This window comes from Myotis davidii, unplaced genomic scaffold (assembly GCF_000327345.1).
Source record: "Myotis davidii unplaced genomic scaffold, ASM32734v1 scaffold575, whole genome shotgun sequence".
Classification (NCBI taxonomy): domain Eukaryota; kingdom Metazoa; phylum Chordata; class Mammalia; order Chiroptera; family Vespertilionidae; genus Myotis; species Myotis davidii.
The window spans coordinates 2,603,448-2,622,521 of NW_006290306.1; the positions used below are offsets into that span (position 1 = coordinate 2,603,448).

General features: G+C 55.2%; 2 protein-coding genes across 2 annotated transcripts in view; one reads left to right on the plus strand and one right to left on the minus strand.

Moving 5' to 3' along the window:
• ASIC4 (acid sensing ion channel subunit family member 4) overlaps nt 1-14,392 on the plus strand; it is a 23,022-nt gene extending 8,630 nt beyond the window's left edge. The window contains 9 exon segments of the mRNA XM_006763379.2: nt 8,115-8,259; nt 8,357-8,484; nt 8,673-8,835; nt 9,346-9,402; nt 11,253-11,406; nt 12,547-12,638; nt 12,714-12,793; nt 13,176-13,280; nt 13,465-14,392. Coding sequence (XP_006763442.1) covers nt 8,115-8,259; nt 8,357-8,484; nt 8,673-8,835; nt 9,346-9,402; nt 11,253-11,406; nt 12,547-12,638; nt 12,714-12,793; nt 13,176-13,280; nt 13,465-13,578 — 1,038 coding nt within the window. The 3' untranslated portion in view covers nt 13,579-14,392.
• An 88-nt stretch (nt 14,393-14,480) lies between these two features.
• Nucleotides 14,481-19,074, minus strand: part of CHPF (chondroitin polymerizing factor) — a 4,886-nt gene continuing 292 nt past the window's right edge. The window contains exons 1-5 of the mRNA XM_006763443.2: nt 18,972-19,074; nt 17,251-17,824; nt 16,547-16,726; nt 15,482-16,231; nt 14,481-15,343 (exon numbers count right to left, since the gene is read on the minus strand). The exon at nt 18,972-19,074 is cut by the window's right edge and continues 292 nt beyond it. Of these exons, the coding sequence (XP_006763506.1) occupies nt 14,888-15,343; nt 15,482-16,231; nt 16,547-16,726; nt 17,251-17,824; nt 18,972-19,074 (2,063 nt within the window). The 3' untranslated portion in view covers nt 14,481-14,887. The remainder of the gene's footprint in view (nt 15,344-15,481; nt 16,232-16,546; nt 16,727-17,250; nt 17,825-18,971) is intronic.

A 19,074-nucleotide genomic window follows, 5' to 3' on the forward strand; every position in this document is an offset into this window, starting at 1 on the left:
AGCAAAACTCCAACGCATAACTTTGCTTCGAGGGGCGGGAATGTCGGGGAAAGACCTCGTTACAAATTAAAAATATTCCCGCCTGGAAAGTTGACGTTTTAGGGTTTAAGGCCTAGGCAACTGTTACCTGGGAATAGGTTTGGCCGTCTCCCTGCGCCTGGCAGTCCTGAGCGCTCCTCTCCGGTGGAAACGCGCGCTGGCCTGGGGCCAGGGTTTCTCGCCCGGCCCCAAGCTCTCTGGGGCTCTGAGCTCCAGCTCAGCCTCAGCCTGAGTCACAGGGCTTAGACCCGGCTCCTACTTTTCTTCCACCCCCACCCTCCTCCCACATTTAGATGTGAACAGACCCCGCTGCGCCCATTTCCTCCTAACCCACAGCACTTCTACCTCAGGAGGAAGTCACCGTGAAAAGCGCTTGGGGGGCCGTGGGTGAGGGCTGGGGGTCTGTGCTGGACGCGTGGTAAGGGAGGGGCCAGGCCTGCTTGGGAAGTGGGTATTCTCTGTCTGACTCTGGCATGGTCTGATGCCCTTTCTGGGTGGGCGACTGGGCTTGCTCTGAGGAGCTTTACTCTCCCACCCAGTTGAACCCCGGTTCCACTGTCAGAGAACTGGTACCAGCCCCCCATCATAGCACCAGTCACTGCTAGTAATGGTCTGTCGGTGCCTGTGCACTTGGAGTTTTGTTGCCCACTGCTTTGCACCTGGCTCAGAGTGTAAGTGCTCAGTAAACACCTTCCGAATGAATGAATGTCTCTGCAGCCGGACAGCAAACTCCTTCAGGGCAGAGGCTGTCTGTTTTGTTCTCTGGATCATCCCCAGTGCCAAGCACAGCACCTGACACACCGTACAGGCTCAAGTGTTGGACTAATACGTGTTGTTAGAGCACACTGTTTCTTGAGCACCTACTGTTTGTTGGTGCGAGGCCAGGTGTATCTCATCGCACAGTGGCTGTGAGCACAGACTCAGTCCCCAGCCCCACTACATTTGCGTGACCCGGCAGGCTCCTTACCTTCTCGGAGCTTCCTTTCTTGCCTGTAAAGTGCAAATGATTAGAGACCTCCAGTTTAGGGTTTTTGTGAGGATTAAGGAGTTAATAAAGCACTTAGGACACTGCTAGGCACAGAGTGAGGCTAAATAAATGTTAGCTGTGGCTCTTATTTAGGTACATTGTTTCTTCCCTCGAAGTACCTCTGAAGGGTGTCTATTTTTACTTACATTTTACCAGAAGAGAAATGGAGGATGCAAGAGGTTAAAATGACTGCGTCCAAATCCTATAGATAATAAGGGCAGGTCCCACGTGTGAACCACATTGGGTCTCTGGCCTGTGCCCTCGGTATTGCTTCCCATCTTGTGGGGGAGCCAGAGCTCAGAGCCTGGGGGTCTTGCTCTGGCCTCTACGAAAGCGCTGTCTCTCCCAAAATGCAGAGAGAGCCTTTGCCAAGGTGCATGAGGCCCTGTGAGGGGTGGGGGGTGGGGGTGGGGATAAAAGACCAAAGTTGCTGCACCATTTTGGCAGGAAGCACTGTTGCCCAAAAGAGCTCCCCCTTTTCTTGAGCACCTACTATGTATCACTGAACTGATCTCTAATCCTCCTGACTAATCTTACGAGGAGAATCCTATTTCCCCTGTACAGATGAGAAATCTGAGGCTCAGAGAGGTGAAACCACAAACCTAGGTTGTTCGTTCCAGGTTGGTGGCAGTCAGGATTTGAACCCTGTTTGTCAGGCTTCAAGATTTGTGCCCTGCCCCTAAGTTATGAACTTATGTGGCTCCATTCCTGGCACCATATGCAATGGTTGATCTCTGCCCCACTTTGGTTCTTATTGGTCTCTACAGCACTCTTATTATACTAATATTGAGGCATCATGTATATGATTTCGCTTTGCAAATGGCTTTCATATATATCATCTATTTTGAGACTTACAACCACCCTGTGAAATAAATCAAGCAGGAATTTCTGTCCTCACTTGACAGATGAGGAAACTGAGGTCCAAAGAAGTCAATAAATCACTTTACTAACCAAGCTTACACAGGCTGTCAGTGGTGGAGCTGGAGCTGGGACCAGGCTCTCCTGACTCCCCAGGGGTGACTGTGGTTAGTGGAGAAAGCTGGGGCCCCTGGGTGGGGGGACTGGGTTCTCATTCTGAACTTGCCCCCCTTTTTTCTGTGTGTCCTTAGATAAGCACCTTGCGTCTCTAGGCTTCTGTTTTGGCCTTTGTACAGTGAGGATTTGGACTGAGTGACTTCCAAGGTCCCCCCTCACCCCCCACCTCCGTGCAGACCCCCCAGGTTTTTTGAGTTGGTGCCATCTTTCTTCCTCTGCCCCTGGTGAGAATAGAGAAGGAGGCTTCGAACCTGGACGCTTGTGCCACCCCTGAGTAAAACTGGGCTGGGAGCTCTCGGACCCGGGGGTGCTAGTCACAATCCAGGGTATATGCAGGTGCACCCCCTTCCACTGGACCCCAGGGCACTGCAGGCTGAGGGGCAATGATCCCAGGGGCCTAAGTACTAGTAAGAGACTGGACTGCAGCAGCAGAGGGCTGATGGAATTTTGGAGGAAATGAAGCTGCCATGGAAAAATGGGGGGTGTTGTGCCAGGGCCTTGGCAGAGGCAGGGTGCCCAAAAGGCAGCAGAGATAAAGTCCAGGCTGCAGATTAGCTCCGGGATTAGCCCAGCCTCGGCTACTCCTGGCTGCTGCTTATCTCCTGGAGGCTGGGCCCTCTCCCTCACAGCTCTGAGCCCTGGACTTGCTAATTGCCTGTTAACCCCATGGTCTCTGTGACTGCCGGGAGGATGAGGGGATGGGGAGGGATGGGAGAAAACACAGCCAAGCCAGCCAGGGGAAATGGAAGCTGTGGATAGACGGAAGTCAGGGGGCCGAGAAAAGCTGCTTACATCTCTCTCAACCCCTGATCATGGACTGGGGCAGACCTGGAGAGAGGGCCAGGTGAAGAAGGGAGCACACCTAGGGAGGGGTTCCTGGCTTGAGTGGGGAGCAGCCTCAGGTATCTCAGAGCAACACAAGAAGCAGACACTGGACAGCTGAACTAAGCGATAGGAAAGGAGGAAAGCAAATAAGATAGAGATATAGACAGCAAAGGAACAGGGTGCCAGGTGGTGGGGGAGGGGTGGTGGTAGCCAGACCAATGGGAGGGAAAGACAGAGGCCAGGGGGATGGACAGGCCAACAAAAGGCAAGGGACAGAAAAACAGGCCAGATGGACTAGAGGCTGAGAACAGACAGGCCAGGAGGAGGGACTTGAGAGACAGACAGATCAGGGGACAGAGGCCAGGGAGACAGACCGACCCAGAGCTGGTCCAGGCTAACACTACAGGGGGGTGATCCGGGAGTGACAGGTAGAGGCTAGCCAGAAGGAAGGTGGTGGAGGGCCCAAGGGTCTGCATGCAGCGCAGACAGAATCTCAGCTGTCCAGCCTAGGGCCAGAGGGCTCTGGGAGGCCATGTGCTCAGCCTAGGGCCAGCAGGGTGGACCTGGGAACTAAGGCAGAGAGCAAGGAAGGGCAGAGAAGAGGAGGGCCTTTAGAGGGAGGAGGTGGGGTCTGGCATGGGGACAGGGTCCAGAGGTGTGGAGAGCAGCCACAGTTTTTGGACAGGTTCAAGCCTCAGACTAATGAGAGGGGACCGTCCTCTCGTGGCAAAGCCACGTGCAAGTCCCAGCTTGGAGGGCAAAGCCCTCCCAGCACAATTATAGCCAAAGGCTATAGTTGTAAGCTTGAACCTATGGTCCAAACCTGTGGTCTCACGTAGCTGAGTGAGGTGGGCTTGATAGAGTACAGGTGCATGTAATTGAGTAGATTTGAAACCCACGAGAACGTTGTGGCCACGCCCTTATTTTGCCTCGTGGAATCTGGCTAAAAAATACAGACATGGCTTATAGGCGTTGTCGCTAGCTCTCCATCAGAGAGGACAGCATCCCACCGAGACCCAGCTTTTTTCTCTTGTCTGTCTTTTCTCAATCCTTCACCGCCCCCTCTCAGGCTCACCGAACCTGGCTGAGCTGGCTGGGCACACAGATGCAGGGGGCTGGTGGTGGGTGATCTGGAGATAGCCCCTGACCCATTGAGTCACATTCTGCCCCTTCCCATGGCTGAGCCCTAGACTCTCAGCTCCTGTGCACATGCCCTCCTTTCAGGCCTGTCCAGGGGGAGAGAGCAGTGGCTAGCAGTGGGACCATGTGCCTGAGTGGCCGTGCCGTCTCCATGGAAGAGACGGTGGTTGTGCTGCCACAAATGTTCTGCCACTTAGGAGCTGGCGGCTCCACCTGCGCTGCCTGCCTGACCCAGGGGCCGTCTCCAGAGCAACGTTCTGCTCTGCGCAGCAGTCGGGCCTGACCCAGGCGGTGCAGGTGGCCTGGCCCTGCCAGTCTGGCCTGTCCATTTCCTGCATAGTATACACATCAGACTCAGAGTCCTTCTACCCCTCTCCCTTTGTCACACCCACTCTGCACAGCCAACTTGAGGCAGGGGTGCCAGATAACCACTCCCCTCCAAAGCCATCAGAGCCAAAGCCTCGCCGATGGGCTTGGCCCTGCACAGGGTTGAGCTCAGGGTCATGCGTCGTGTGTCTGTGTGTACCTGTTGAAGGTATCAGGTAGGGAGGTTGGCCCAAACCTACCTGAGTCGTTCATTTGCTAAACACTACCAGGTGTTTTATAAGCATTCTGTTTTGGCATCGGGCTCCGTTCTGTTTGAATCTCTGCTGTCATTTACTTGCTGTATGTCCTTAGCCAGGTCACTGTCCCTCTCTAAGATTCCTCATCATTAAGTGGAGGTAATATTTACCTTGGCAGCTCAAAGGAGAAAATAGATCAAAGGCACGTAGCGCAGGACCTGGTACTAAGTGGGGCTGTTTGATAGTGTTCACTCTGCACTCCTTCCCTCCATCTCATGTCTCCTTCTGCAAATTGCACTGGGCTCTGGGGATGCCAAGATGGTCATGTGGGGCTCCTGGCCTCAGACAGTCCATAGTCCCACGGATGAGGCTGAGATGTGGGAAGACCACGAGTAACCAGCAGTCAGGGCTCTGCCGAGGTGGTGCAGCATGCTGGGAGACACGAGTGAGCAGTTTACTACCCTGGTCCCCATGCAGCTCATGCCTTGTTTAGCCTCTCAACTGGAGCGTATACTTAAAACTGGCTGCGTCAGCAAAAGCTGATTCCAACATCTTGGCACGGAATAGGAAGAGGGTGGGTGCTTTAAAATTTGGGGCGAATGCTTATATATTCTGCCTTTCCCACACCACTGGGGGGCCCAGATAGCTTGCACCCAGCCCCCTTCAGGGCGCCCCTCTCTCTGGTGAGAGTGTTAGTCTAGCTCAGTGATAGCGAACCTTTTGAGCTCGGTGTGTCAGCATTTTGAAAAACCCTAACTTAACTCTGGTGCTGTGTCACATATAGAAATTTTTTGATATTTGCAACCGTAGTAACACAAAGACTTATATTTTTGATATTTATTTTATATATTTAAATGCCATTTAACAAAGAAAAATCAACCAAAAAAAATGAGTTCGCGTGTCATAGATTCGCCATCACTGGTCTAGCTGGACTCTTCCTCTTCACCTCAAAGTGCAACCAGCAGGTGGTTAGAAATGCAGAATCTCAGTCCTGCCCCCTAACACATTCAACACAATCAGAATCTTCATTTACCAAGATCCCCTGGTGCTCTGTGTGCACATCGACACATTGAAGTTTGAGAAGCACTGATCTTGGAGATTTCGGCAGATCAGCTCACCTCTCCAAGCCTCGTTTTCCTCACCTGTTGGACATGGGGTGGTTGTGAGGATGCCATTGGAAAGCATATGCTACCCATTTAGCACAGTGCCTGGGTCAGAGAGAAGCTCTGGAACTGCCAGCGATGTCCACTGCTGCCCCACAGAAGGACACATGGCAGGCAGTTGCCCAGGGGTGACACAGACAGAGTCAAGAACTGGAACCCAGAAGACAGTGAGGGTGCAGAAAGAGGAGGGGAGGGACAGGCGAGGAAGCGAGGAATTGAGAGGCAGCAGATCTGGAGAAGGAAGAGTGAGGAGGGTATAGAGAATGGAGAAAAGGGGATGGGTGTTGGGTCACATGTCAGCGGAATGGGGAGGAAACAAGGGCTGAGAGTAGACTTGGTGGGGGGGTCGGGCATCCACATCTAGATGAATTACACTCCTCCCACTGATGAGCTGTGTGAACCTTGAGCAAATCCCATCACCTCTCTGAGCTGCGGTTTCCTGTCTGTAATAATCTGGCTCATTCCACCGGCCTGATACCAGGTTGCTGAATGGGTGAAATGGGGCAGCAGTGGATGTGGCCCTGTTTTGTAAATGCGTGGCGCTTGTTTTGTTTTAGGAACCTGAGGCCGCGTATTAGGATGATGGAAGAATGGTGTGAGAGGGGAGGATCAGCAAGGCGATTCACCTAGTGAGGATGGGAGACCTAACCCCGTCCCACAACCAGATCCTCATTCCCACTGCTCTCCACTCAACCCCTCTCCCTTCTACACCCTCCCTCTGAGGCATTTAGGATATCTTTTCCCTAACATGCCTCATGCCTTCTCCCCAGTTTTGCCAGTGTAGCAATGTTCCCAAGGAGAGGGGAGGCAGAGTGAGAGAGAGTGATTGAGTGCGCCGACCCCTGGCCCCCAGGGAAGGTGCTGCCTGTGATGGGTTTGACACGGGGGCTCTGTGCGGTGAGGCGGGCAGGGGGGGAACTTGCATCCACCTCTCCCTCAATCTCCTCCCCACCCCAGCTGCTGAATAAATCCCCACCACAGCTACGTCCCCAGCGGAGCCTCCACTTCCATCCCCAGGGCACTAGTGCCATCTGGTGCCTATGCTGGAGAACTCTCTGCAGAGTTAGAAGATGGGCTTTGTTTGGCGCTGCAGTAACTGCTTATTAAACAGTTCTTGCCCAGCCAGTGTGGCTGAATGGCTGCGGTGGACTCCAGGAGGTCACAGTTGGATTCCCAGTCAGGACATATGCCTAGGTTGCAGGCTCGGTCCCCAGTGTGGGGCATGCAGGAGGCAGCTGATCAATGATTCTCTCTTATCATTGACATTTCTGTCTCTCTCCCTCTCCCCTCCTCTCTGAAATCAATAAAAAAATATATATTTTTTTAAAAGAGTCCTTTGTGTCCCCTCCACCCCCACCCCCCACACTGGGGCAGGTGCAGTCTATTGGTGGGGGAGAGTTAGACATTGAACTAAGAGACAAACAGATAAACAAGATCATCTCAGGTGTTGATAAGTACTTTGAGTAAATCAACGAACATGTTGATTGATGGTGGAGGTGGAACTGTGCACGTGAGTGGTATATGAGTGTGTGGTGAGGAAAGACGCGTAAGCTGAGGTTTAAGAGGTGAACAGCTAGCCCTGCCAAAATGGGAGGGGGAGGCATTCCAGGGGAGGGACCCCAGTGAGCAAAGGTCTGAGGAAGGAAGGCACACCATGAGGTTGAATTTGTCAGCGAGCCGGGGGCGCAGTGGCAGGAGAGGTAGGCAAGGGTCATGTCACACGCAGACTTTCAGGCGAGGGAAGGAGTCGGGCTTTGTTCTGCAGGGAATGGAAAGCTGTTATTGGGCTCTAAGCTGACAGGTGACTTGGGTGGAAGGAGCACCCTGGCTACTGTGTGAACGGCCTGGAGGCAGAGGCAAGGATGGGCGAGGGGAAAGCAGTTAGAGGCCCACTGTGGCCAGGTGGGCGATGGTGGTGAAAGGGACACAACGTGGAAGGAAAGTGGATGAATTCTAAATAGATTTCAGATGTAGAATTGCCCACGATAGTTGCTGGTGAGGGAAAGGGAGGTTTCAGGGATTCTGACTTGAGAAATTTGGTAGATAGTGGGGCCCTTCACTCAGAGAAGGAGAATGGTGGGGGTGGGGGCAGGATTTGGGAAGATGTCAAGAATTCTGCTATTGATTTGTTAAGCTAGAGATGCCTTCAATCATCTAAGGGAGGATGTCAGCAGAAAAGATGGAGCTCAGGTGAGAGGCTGAGCTGTAGACTGATTCCTGGAATATGGGACAGGGCTGCCCAGGCAGGGAAGTAGGTGCAGGGAAACCTAAAGAGTGTTAGCTCTCCTTCCATCTCCCCTTCTCTTCTCTTTCACCCTGCAGGTCTATACTCGCTATGGGAAATGTTATACTTTCAATGCAGACCCACAGAGCTCCCTTCCCAGCCGGGCTGGGGGCATGGGCAGTGGCCTGGAGATCATGCTGGACATCCAGCAGGAGGAGTACCTGCCCATCTGGAGAGAGACAAGTACGCAGGCGGGAAAGGGACAGGGCTGCCCTGGGGACTCTGGCCGGGGCCAGCTGCCGGGGATGGCTTTCCAAAGGTCCCCCTCTCCGCTGTGCAGATGAGACATCGTTTGAGGCGGGCATCCGTGTGCAGATCCATAGCCAGGAGGAGCCACCCTACATCCACCAGCTGGGCTTCGGCGTGTCCCCAGGCTTCCAGACCTTCGTGTCCTGCCAGGAACAGCGGGTGATCACCTCCAGCTGGGCACTGGGTTGGGCCCGGGGCTGGGCCTTTGGGCTTAGAGGGGATGCTGACCAGACCTGCCCTCCCAAGCTCGCAGCCCACCAGTCCACCCATGGACTTTGCTGGGGCTGTGGGCACTGGAGGGCCAGATGGTACTCCTGGGCATGACCCCATCATGCCCACCTCTGCAGCTGACCTATCTGCCCCAGCCCTGGGGCAACTGCCGGGCGGAGAACGGGCTCAGGGAGCCTGAGCTTCAGGGTTACTCGGCCTACAGTGTGTCTGCCTGCCGGCTGCGCTGTGAAAAGGAGGCCGTGCTTCAGCGCTGCCACTGCCGAATGGTGCACATGCCAGGTGGGCACCCACCACCCTGCCGACCCTCTGTGCCACCCTGCCAGGCTCCAGAACCTCCAGGGGCAGAGGACTGCTCATGTGCACGGGCAGGTGTATGTGTGCAACATGTGTGCATGTCTATACCCATGTGAGTGTGTGTGTTTGGGATTTTATGCATGTTTTAACATATGCACATAGATGGCATGTATTTATACATACATGTGACCATGTACATATATACCTGTGTACTTCTGGGGGTTGTGTGCACATGTTTCAATCCATGTATATAAATGTGTGTGCATATGTGTGCACACAGTGTGCATATGTTTGTATATCTATATGCATGTGTACACTTACATGCTTATATGCTTGAGCACGTATACATTCATGCCTGCATGTGTGTGCAAAAGTGTACACCTTGGGCATGTGTTGCATGTGTGTGTGCATGCACAAGTGTGCCCACATTTGGGAATGGGGTGGGACAGAGGGGATGGAACCGTAGACTCCAGGAATAATCTTCTCTCCTTTCAGGCAATGAGACCATCTGCCCACCAAATATCTACATTGAGTGTGCCGACCACACACTGGGTCCGTGCTGCCTGCTCCCTCTCCTGCCTCTCCATCACCCTCCTCTTCACCTCTCTGTCTACCCTTCACCTAACAACCTTGGCTCTCCTCCTCCCAGTCTCTTCCTGGGGGTTCTTCCTGGGGGTTGAGCCTTATCCCATACCTCCAGGGGTCTGAAGACCTTTGCAGGTGTGAACATTTGGGTAAGTGGAGGCAGCTGGGTGAGGGGTTGCAGAGAACCCAGACTTCTAGGTTTGGTTCAGAATGAGCTTGCCTCTCTGGGGAAGTGAAATGACTCCTTTCTTGGTGTAAGGAAAAATGCATTGCTGGCTCCCAGTGTGGGTAAGGCAGGCCCCATCTGTCCATAGGTCCTGTCTGACCTGCACTTCATTCATTCATTCATTCATTCATTCTACAGACATTTACAGCCTGTGCTGGTGTGTGCATGGGAACAAGAGCCCTGCTCTTGCAGAACTCACTGCCGGCAAGGCTGTGGATAGGCATCAAGACACAGTGTGTTAGTCCTTGGGTAGGGGAACCTCAGAGATTCTACAAGGCCCCGGGGGGGTGGGGCATGCACCTGGGAAGGCAGAGGGGCTTTTTAGAGGAAGTGACAGAGACTGGGACTTGAAGGGTACGTCAGAGTCACCCAAGTGAAAAGGGGACATGTTCTAGACAGCAAGAAGAGCGCATGCTAAAGACCTTGTGGCCAGAGAAAGCGTATGTCTGGGGCACTGAAGGATCAGTATGGCTGCAGGGCAAAGCACAGCAGAGGGGGTGGGGAAGAATAGAGGAGGCTCTGGGAAGCCAACAATGGCTTAAGGCAAGGCAAGAATACTATCTGATTTTAGGAAGGTGACTCTGATTACATGTGGGAAATGGATAGGTGCAGAGTGAGACTAGAAGCAGGGTGAGCAGGAAGAGCCTGGCAATAACCCAAATGATGCGGCCAGGGGAAGAGAGAAGTGATAGGCTTGAGCTGCTGAGGCAGTAGAATCGCATTGAGGCCTTCCCTGTCCCACTCACCAACTGTGGCAGTCAGAGGGGTGTTTAGTGAAGGAACAGGTGTGTGAGCCGGGATAAGTAAACCACAGGGATGGTGAGACTTCACAGAACTAGCAACACCAGCAGGTTTTCCTCCCCCAGGCCTGGATGGGTGCAGGAGGGCAGCCCCCTGAACTCACAGAGAGAGCTGATGGGCAGGAGCTGTGGTCCCGAGAGGAGGAATGAAGGCCCTGCTAACTATGGCCTGGCAGTAAGGAGGCGGGGAAAGAAATACCCTGGTATCTCTCCCCTCCTGGCCTTCTGACCCTGCTGGGGCCTCCCAACCCAAAGCCAGGGGAGTCAGGTGATGCATTTAGCAGAGCTCAGCCCATGGGCACAGTGAAAGACAGAGAATGGAGAGTGGATCTGAAGGTGTGAACAGAGAAAACCCAGCTTACTAAGCATACAAACCTGTCCATCCGCTTGTTCTCTTGTCTCTCCATCTGTCCTTCCGTCCATCCACTCATCCATCCACCCATTCATCCCAGTGTCCTCTCCAAGTCCTTTGTGTGTCTGAAGCCTCATGTGTTTGATTAGCTCTGAGCCGTGAGGACCCCCCTCCCTGCTGCCCAGGGGGCTGGGGACAGAGGAACAAGCCTGTGGGAGGGTGCCGGGAGCTTTGTCTTCATCTGTTTTGTTGGGTAGCCTGAAGCTGGTCCAGGAAGGGACCTTCCCCCCTCCCCCCTCCCATGTCCTCTAGGCAGTGCCAGTGCTGGCCAGTAAAAGCCCTTAGTGTGAGCATGGCTGCCTCAGGACAGCCTCTGCAGCTGGTGGGCCTTTGGGCCACCCCCCCCACCCCCACTGCAGTTGGTGCCTCTGTGTTGCAGACTCCCTGGGTGGGGGCTCCGAGGGCCCATGTTTCTGTCCTACTCCCTGCAACCTGACCCGCTACGGGAAAGAAATCTCCATGGTCAGGATCCCCAACAGGGGTTCAGCCCGGTACCTGGCCAGGAAGTACAACCGCAATGAGACCTACATACGGTATGTGTGTGCATGTGTGTGTTCATTGTGCATGCGTGTGTGGTGGAAGCTGCCTTCACACCTGGTGCATGATGGAGACGGGGAGTAAGCTGCATCTTTGTTAATGAGCTTTCTGCCAGGAATGCTTTCAGTCCTTTTCTTCTAACTAACCCCACCCATCCTCCAAGTCACATCCTTTGCCTCCACCTCCGGGGAAGTCCTTGTCGGTCTACATGCCTTTCATTTGAGCTGCCATAGCACCCTATCTCTGTCATTGCATGCACCCATTGTTCTAGAACCCTCCATTTATGTGTTTTCTTCCTCAGCAACCTGCGGGTATTAAATGCATGCTGAGTGAATGCTGTGCTGAGGGAGAGAAACTGGAAGGACTGGGAGAGGAATGAGGAGGGGCCACACTGAACACTGGGTCTGGCACCCAGCAGCCAGTCTACAAATGCTGAGCATCCTCTGGGTGCCAGGCCCAGTGCTGGGTCCTGTGAAGACAGATGATTATGATACAAAACCCATGCCACAATGTGGATGAGCCCATGTGTGAGGGTGTGGTATGCTTCTCAGGTTCCAGGAGAGATTAATGAGCATGGAGTAGGGAAGCAGGGTAGGCATGAGCTGGGCCTCTGAGGAGCCTGGGTCTGTGAGAGGAAGAGAAAGGAGGAGAGAGGGGTGGCATCTCAGTTAGAGAACTGTGTGGTGGTGCGGAGATTGGCCTGAGTAGGAGGGGGACGAGAAGCAGGTAAGAAAGCAGATTAATAAGAAGGCACAGTGCAACAGATCGTGGGCAGTCTTGGAAGTGTGGAAGAGGAATTTTGGAGTGGACTGTTGGGCAGTAGGGAGCCACTGAAGGTTCTAGAGAGGGATGGGGATGAGGCAACATGAACACTGTTTGCTGCTTTGGAGGAGAAGACAGGCGGGAATCTGCAGGCCCAGGCATCTTGCTCTCCCAGGCCTTTTGATAACCCTCGAAGTGTGAAGCTCACCTGTATCTGGAGCTGCCTCCCCTCACTGCCTTGGGTGTCTGAGGGTAGTCACCGGCTTCCCTGCACAAGGGGTCTCAGAGCAGCACCTGCTGGACCTGGGATGTCCCTGCCAGCCACCTCCTTGGAAGGTGATCCCACATGGACACTCTGCTTCCTGCCTCTGCAGGGAGAACTTCCTGGTCCTAGATGTCTTTTTTGAAGCACTGACCTCCGAGGCCATGGAACAGCGAGCAGCCTATGGCTTGTCAGCCCTGTTGGGTGAGACCCGGCTCAGATTCCATGGGCGTGGGTCAGCTGGGCCTACTCCCTCTGACCCACTTTCATGATCCCCAGGAGACCTCGGGGGACAGATGGGCCTGTTCATCGGGGCCAGCATCCTCACACTGCTGGAGATCCTCGACTACATCTATGAGGCAAGGAGGGGGCCTGTCGGGGTCCACCACACAGCTGGCGGAGGAGAGGAGGGGCCTGTGGGAAAAGCAGAGGGGAGTGTGGGCTTCCTGGTGGAGCCGATGCCGGGAAGTCAAGCTCTGGGTTCTTTGCCAGGGTCTCCTGACTGACTAGAAGGCCTGAAGTTGCTGAGAAGTCAGGAGAAGGGGGTTGGGGAAGAGGGTCGGGAGTCCTAGTTGGGGTTTGCTGGGTAGCAAGTGCTGTAAGGTGAACCTGGCTAGTCTGCCCTTCTCCTCTACCAATACCAGGGAGAGATCCAGGATATTCCTTCCCCCGCTTCCTTACTGCCCTCTCCTCTACCAAGTTTCGCGAGCCCACAACTGTCCCCTCACCCTGAACCCCAAGGTGTCCTGGGACCGGCTGAAGAGGGTGTGGCGTCGTCCCAAGACCCCCCTGCGGACCTCCTCTGGGGGCATCTCCACCCTGGGGCTGCAGGAGCTGAAGGAGCAGGTGAGGATGAGCCCTGAGAGGATGCAGCCAGCGCCTTCTCCCAGGACTGAGCACCCTCATGGTTTCTGTACCAGCCTGAGAGGGGTCCCTGGGCTCCCTTGGAGCCTCTGCCACAGGAGACAGGGAAAGGCTGGCTGCGTGACACTTGGGGGTATGGTTTGAACTCTCCCTCTTCACCTTGCAGAGTCCCTGTCTGAGCCGGGGCCGGGCTGAAGGTGGGGGAGCCAGCAACCTGCTCCCCAACCACCACCACCCACACGGCCCTGCAGGAGGCCTCTTTGAAGACTTCGCTTGCTAGGATGGTGCTGTGTCTAAAAGGACCAAGGCATCTGGGACTCCTCCCTGGATCCCCAAAATAGTCTCCTCCTGCTCCCAGGACAGAAGGCCTGTGGGCAGCCCAAGGCTGACGGGGAGAGGGTGGTGCTCACTGGGAAGACACTCAGTTCCTGTTCTCACCGACCCTGGCGCCAGCTGCTTCGCACAAGGGTCCTTCTTGTCCATACCCCCTCCCAAGGTTGGTGCCTGGGGAGAGCTGGAGAGCAGACCATGGCCCCCTGTGGAGGAGAGAGGGGAGAAGAGAGGGAGGTGGAGGAAGTGGCCAACCCCAGAAGGGGTGGAACCCTCTGTACATTTGTATATATTTAGGGAGGACAGGGTGGGGGTGGGAGTACGGATATAGAAGATGGGTGGGGTTATGGGGGTGGGTGATTCAGTGACAGCCAGGGTCCCAGCCCTAGAGTGTCAGCAGGAGAGGGCGGGCTCCCAGGAGTTGGAACTGCTGGGCTTCTCCTACTTCCTGCCCCTCTCCAGGCCCACTCCATGGAGGCAGGGGGAGCGGATGGCCCAGCAGGCCTGGCCCAGCTCCCAATTCCCCCTGTCCCATCCCCACCCCCAGAGTCCCCTCTACAAGGAGCAGGCAAACCTTTCAGACCCTGGCTGAGCTTGGGGGTGGGGGAGAAAGTGTTCTCAGGCCTGCGTCTCCAGTCTGGTTTTATAAGTGCAGACAAAATTAGGAATAAAGAGGCATAAAGAATTCTCTGTGTCTACGTGTGACCAGGCTGGGAGCTGGGGCGGGGCTGGGCATATGCAGAACTTGGTCTCCAGGAAAAAGAAATCCAGGCCCAGCCGGGACAGAGTTTCCATCCTCACTGTCAGCTCTCCCTGCCCCTTGCCTACCTTTCAAAAACCCAGAATCACCAGTCCACACTCAGCCAGTTTATTAAAGGCAGAGAGATTCATCGGGGTCTTCAGGGGAGAAGCTGGGAGACACCCCACTTCCTCCTCTCAGCTCCCCCCTTTCCCAACAAGTCATCTACAGCCCAGCCCCTGGACTTAGAGGCAGGCCTGGCGTCAGGCGACTGCACTACATAAATATTGAGGCCACAGCTTGAGTCAGCAGTGTCAGGGGCAGGAAGGGGTGGCTCTGAGGGCACCTCTCGCGGGGCTTCTCCTGAGCCTGAGCACCCACAAAGCCAGAGAGGAGGCCAGTGGGCTGTCCTGGAGTCTGAGGCTATGGCCAGCCAGCCCTGTCCAAGGAGGCTGACAGGTGGCTCTGGGTAGTTGGGGAGAAGCACCCCCAGACCAGAGTTTTGGGGTACAGGGTGGGTTCAGGTGCTGTTGCCCTGCTCCTGCTCAAAGAGCAGCATGGCGAGCTGGGTGCGGGAGCCCAGGCCCTCCAGCACACTCTGGCGACAGCGATGGTACAGGTCCTCGCTGAGCCGTGCACTGCACGTCTGGGCCCGGTAGTGCTGCAGCAGCGCCGGCTCCACCGCCCGCAGCACATGCAGGCTGGAGAAGCGGAGGAACAGCTCGTACACGTCCATGCTCTCCAGGAGCTCCTCCTCCTGCTCTGAGGCCGCTGCCAGCTGCCCTCGGGCCGCCACATAGTCAGAGTTATAGAAGCAGGCCTCACTGGCCGCCTGGCGGTCAAAGTGGCCTGTGTCTCGGCCCAGCTCCGGGGGTCCCGGGCCCTGTGGTGGGGCCACGGCTGGGTGGAAGGCCTGGAAGTGCATGGGAAAGAAGGCCTGCCAGCCGGAGATGGCGTGCATGCGGCAGCGTCCATACAAAGGTCATTTCCAGACTAGGTAGTAGATGCTGTAACATGCGTGGACAAGGGAAAAACCTATAACTACACTACCGGGTCTAAGAAGGTTTCACAGAGAAGGCAGCAATTCAGCTGAAACTCAAACGCATAAAGCCACCGGGTGCTTCTTGGAGAGCAGATCCATGAGGCGCAGTGGTGAGGGGGCGGCTGTCTGCACACTGAGCCAGGGTACCCGGGCACCGGGGAAACGCTGCTCTAGCTCTGCCACGTGGGCCTTGACAGGTGCGAAGACATCTGCATGGGCTGCCCGCTGGGCCTGTCGTGGCTCATATAGCAGCAGCAGGGTCAAAGCGGCTGCAGCATCGCCAGGCTCCAGAGCTGCTGTGGCGAAGGCCTCCAGGAAGCCAGGGGCCAGGTCACGCTCCGCCGCGGCCAGAGGCAGTAACACAGTGAGACGTGAGGCCTCGGTGACGTAGGGCACAGGCAAAATCTCCACGCGGCTCAGTGGCCGTAGCAGCTGCACCCGGTGAGTGAGGGGCCGGCGGCCACCCTGGGGGGTCAGCGCCTCCAGCTGCAAGTCCAGTGTGTACTCCATACCCCGAGCAGGATCAAAGCGACGGTAGCCATTAATCAGCTGCTGCTTCTGGAGCTGCAGAACTGGGTGGTAGCGGCGGTTGAGCTCCTCCAAGGCTGCCCCCAGGACATCGGCCACATCGGCCTGATCAGCCCCACGCAGAGGGCAGCGGGGCGAGCCGTCAGCACAGGAGAAAGCATGCTGCTCAGTGAAATAGTCCCAGCGCAGCACCTCGAAGCGGGAGGCTGGGCGGGATGGTGCTGGAATGCCCACGGGCCAAGCGGCTGCTCGCTCCCCATCAGCTGCCAGACGGCTGGTGTTCTGGATCTCCCACTGGGTTGGAGAAACAGACTGTGAGCAAGGCAGAGACCCAGGGGCCAGCTGGGGGACTGGGCAGATGGCAGGTGCCACTCGGGATGGGTCCTGTCCCCTGCCAACGTCTGCCTTCCAATGCCCCTACTTAACCTTTCCCCAGATGGAGGCAGCCTGAGAGCCAAAAGGGGGGTTTCTGGAGGGGCTTCTCAGAATGGACAGAAAGAAACAGGGACAGGAGGCAGATGTGTTCTGATTCTAGTGCTCATAGTTTATTTCCCTGGGATCTTGAAGACCTCACAGGACATGCCACCCTACCCCCGGCCCAGATCATACCTGCAATTCCTGGATCTCCTGGTATGTGCGTTCCAGCTCAGCTCGGGCAAAAGCCTTGTGCAGCTGGTACATGTGCACAGGGTCACGCACAGGGTAGGCGGTCAGGGCGCTGCGGAAACGAGGGTCCCCCTCCTGCACAGACTCCCCAGGACTCAGCTCCAGGTAGCTATAATGCACTCCCTGGGGAGAGAAAGAGTAGGGGTCCATAAAGGGAAGAATGATGGAACAGCCTCTCCCCTCACCTCCTAGTGTGTGTCTCATTTCCCCACCCTATGACCTGTTGTGGACTTGCAATCAGAATTGTGGTTTTAAGTACCTTAGCTGGTTGTCAGCTTGTGTGTGACCTTGGTCAAGCCTCTGCTAGTTCATCTAGGAAATGGGTATGCATCCTATCTCAGGCTCAAATAAAATAATAATTGCCAATACTGAACACCTACTATGTGCAAAGCTCTCTTATTTTTTTTCTAATCCTTATAACAACCCTGAGCGATAATTGTTTCCATTGGTATGGATGAGGATACTGCCATCCAATGGAGGATACTCCATTACTCAGGAGATTCAGTAATTTGCCCAAGGTCATAGGGATAGAAAAGGGCAAAACTGGCATGGAAATCCAGGCCTGTATCTCCAACCACCTCTTTGCCTCTCAGGGGAAGTACACAAGCTCAGATAGGAGGCACCAGTGGGGCGGCTTATCTTCTCACCTCGTGGTCACCAGTGCAGCCCACCCCTGTGGCATCGAGGATGCAGCGTCCCAGCCACTCATCCGGACGCGCACTGACGATGTCGTTGCGGCAGCCTTCCAGATGGGGGCGCAGCTGCTGCAGCAGGGTGCGGGACAACAGTACCCCAAAGCCTCCGTGGCAGTAGCGGCCGGGGGCAGGCTCTCCACCGATGAAGTCCTGGGGCCGGCCCAGATAGAGGTGGGCAGCAGCTGCCAGGCTGAGGTGGCCAGCTAGGCGCAGAAGTCCGTGGGCCTCGGTGTAGGTGGTATCAGGTACTAGGAAGAACCAGTCAAAGTCGTTGCCGTGCTGCTCCAGCAGGTGGCGTAGTGCCAGGTGTAGGTGGCCAATAGGCCTCTCCTCGCCCAATGTCACCACAGCCATGCCTGGTGGTGCCCTACGGCCCCGAGAGCCTGTCAGGAACACCACACGCTCTAGCCGGTGCCCCAGTGTGCGGTTCATGGCCACACCCATAGTGGACAACGTGGCCTGTGAGGTCAGCACTGCCACCAGCAGCTTCTGCCTGATGCCCAGCTCCGTGCTGATGTAGCGGGTCCTAGGGGAGAAGGCACAAGATTAGCAAAAAGACAAGGAGGACCTGGCCAATGTGGGTCAGTTGTTGGAGCGTCGTCCCTACACCAAAAGGCAGTAAGTTAGATTCCCAATTAGGGCACATAGTCGGGTGGTGGACTCCATCCCCAGTCAGGGCGCATGTAGGAGGTAAACTGGCTGACGTTTCGCTCTCTCCCTCTCTTTTCCCTTCCCTCCCTCCCTTCCTCTCTCGAAGATCAATATTTTAAAAACATTTAAGGAAGACAGGAGGCAGCATACATAGGCTTCCGCAGGTCATGTCCTCTCTGGGCCTGTCTCCTCACCTATGAATAGGATGAGAATAACATGTCTCTCCCAGGTGTCATGTGAATTTAAGTAAAATGTTAGTCTCGCCTACATAGTGCTTTTGGGAGATGGCAATATCCATGCAGATATGAGAGATACATTGTGGGTCTGATTCCCTGTTTCACTACTTAGTAGTTGTGCCCTTGAGCAAGTTATTTAGCGTATCTGAGCCTCAGTAGCCACATCTGAAAAATGGGGTTGACTGTATCTACTTAAAGCACTTAGGCAAATGCTTGACCCATAGGTACTCTACACACCGTGTGCACAGTACTCATTTCTATATAAATATGCCATTATACCACAAACACATCACAGAAATGATGTAATGGAATATATGGCATAGGGGTGTATTGAGTGTGTTTGGGGGAAGGGCAAGTTGGAGCTCAGGAGTTCCAGTAACTTGCCTTCCATAACACAGACCGTAAGTTGCAGAACTGGAATTTGAACTCAGGGTTGCCTAGGAGAATGACTTCAACTCCTGGGGAGGCATTATTGGGATGGCTACATCATTTCTCTCCCACAAAGCTCATCACGAGGTGTCCCACCCAGGAACAAGAGATACAGGTAAATCCTAGTTTTATCCTTTTTCTTTCCCTCTCTCTCTATAAATGCATTTTCATACCAATCATTTCTCTCAAACCAACAGCCAGTCAGGGAGCTCAGAGGAGATTTGGGGGACCAGGGAGTGGAGCCGGTTTAGCAAGCGCCTACCGGGTAGGTTCAGCCCAGAGAGGGCCTCAGACGGCTCCACGGCCGGGGAAGCAGGGCCATCGGAAGTTATCCGCCCCAAAGACTTCCTGGCCGGCCAGGCTCTTCCTTCCGGAGCCTGACCCGGCCCCGGCGGCGTCCCGGGAGAGCCTGTCCCGGCCTGTGCCCAGGGGTGGAGCTGGCGGGGCTGCTCCCTACCTG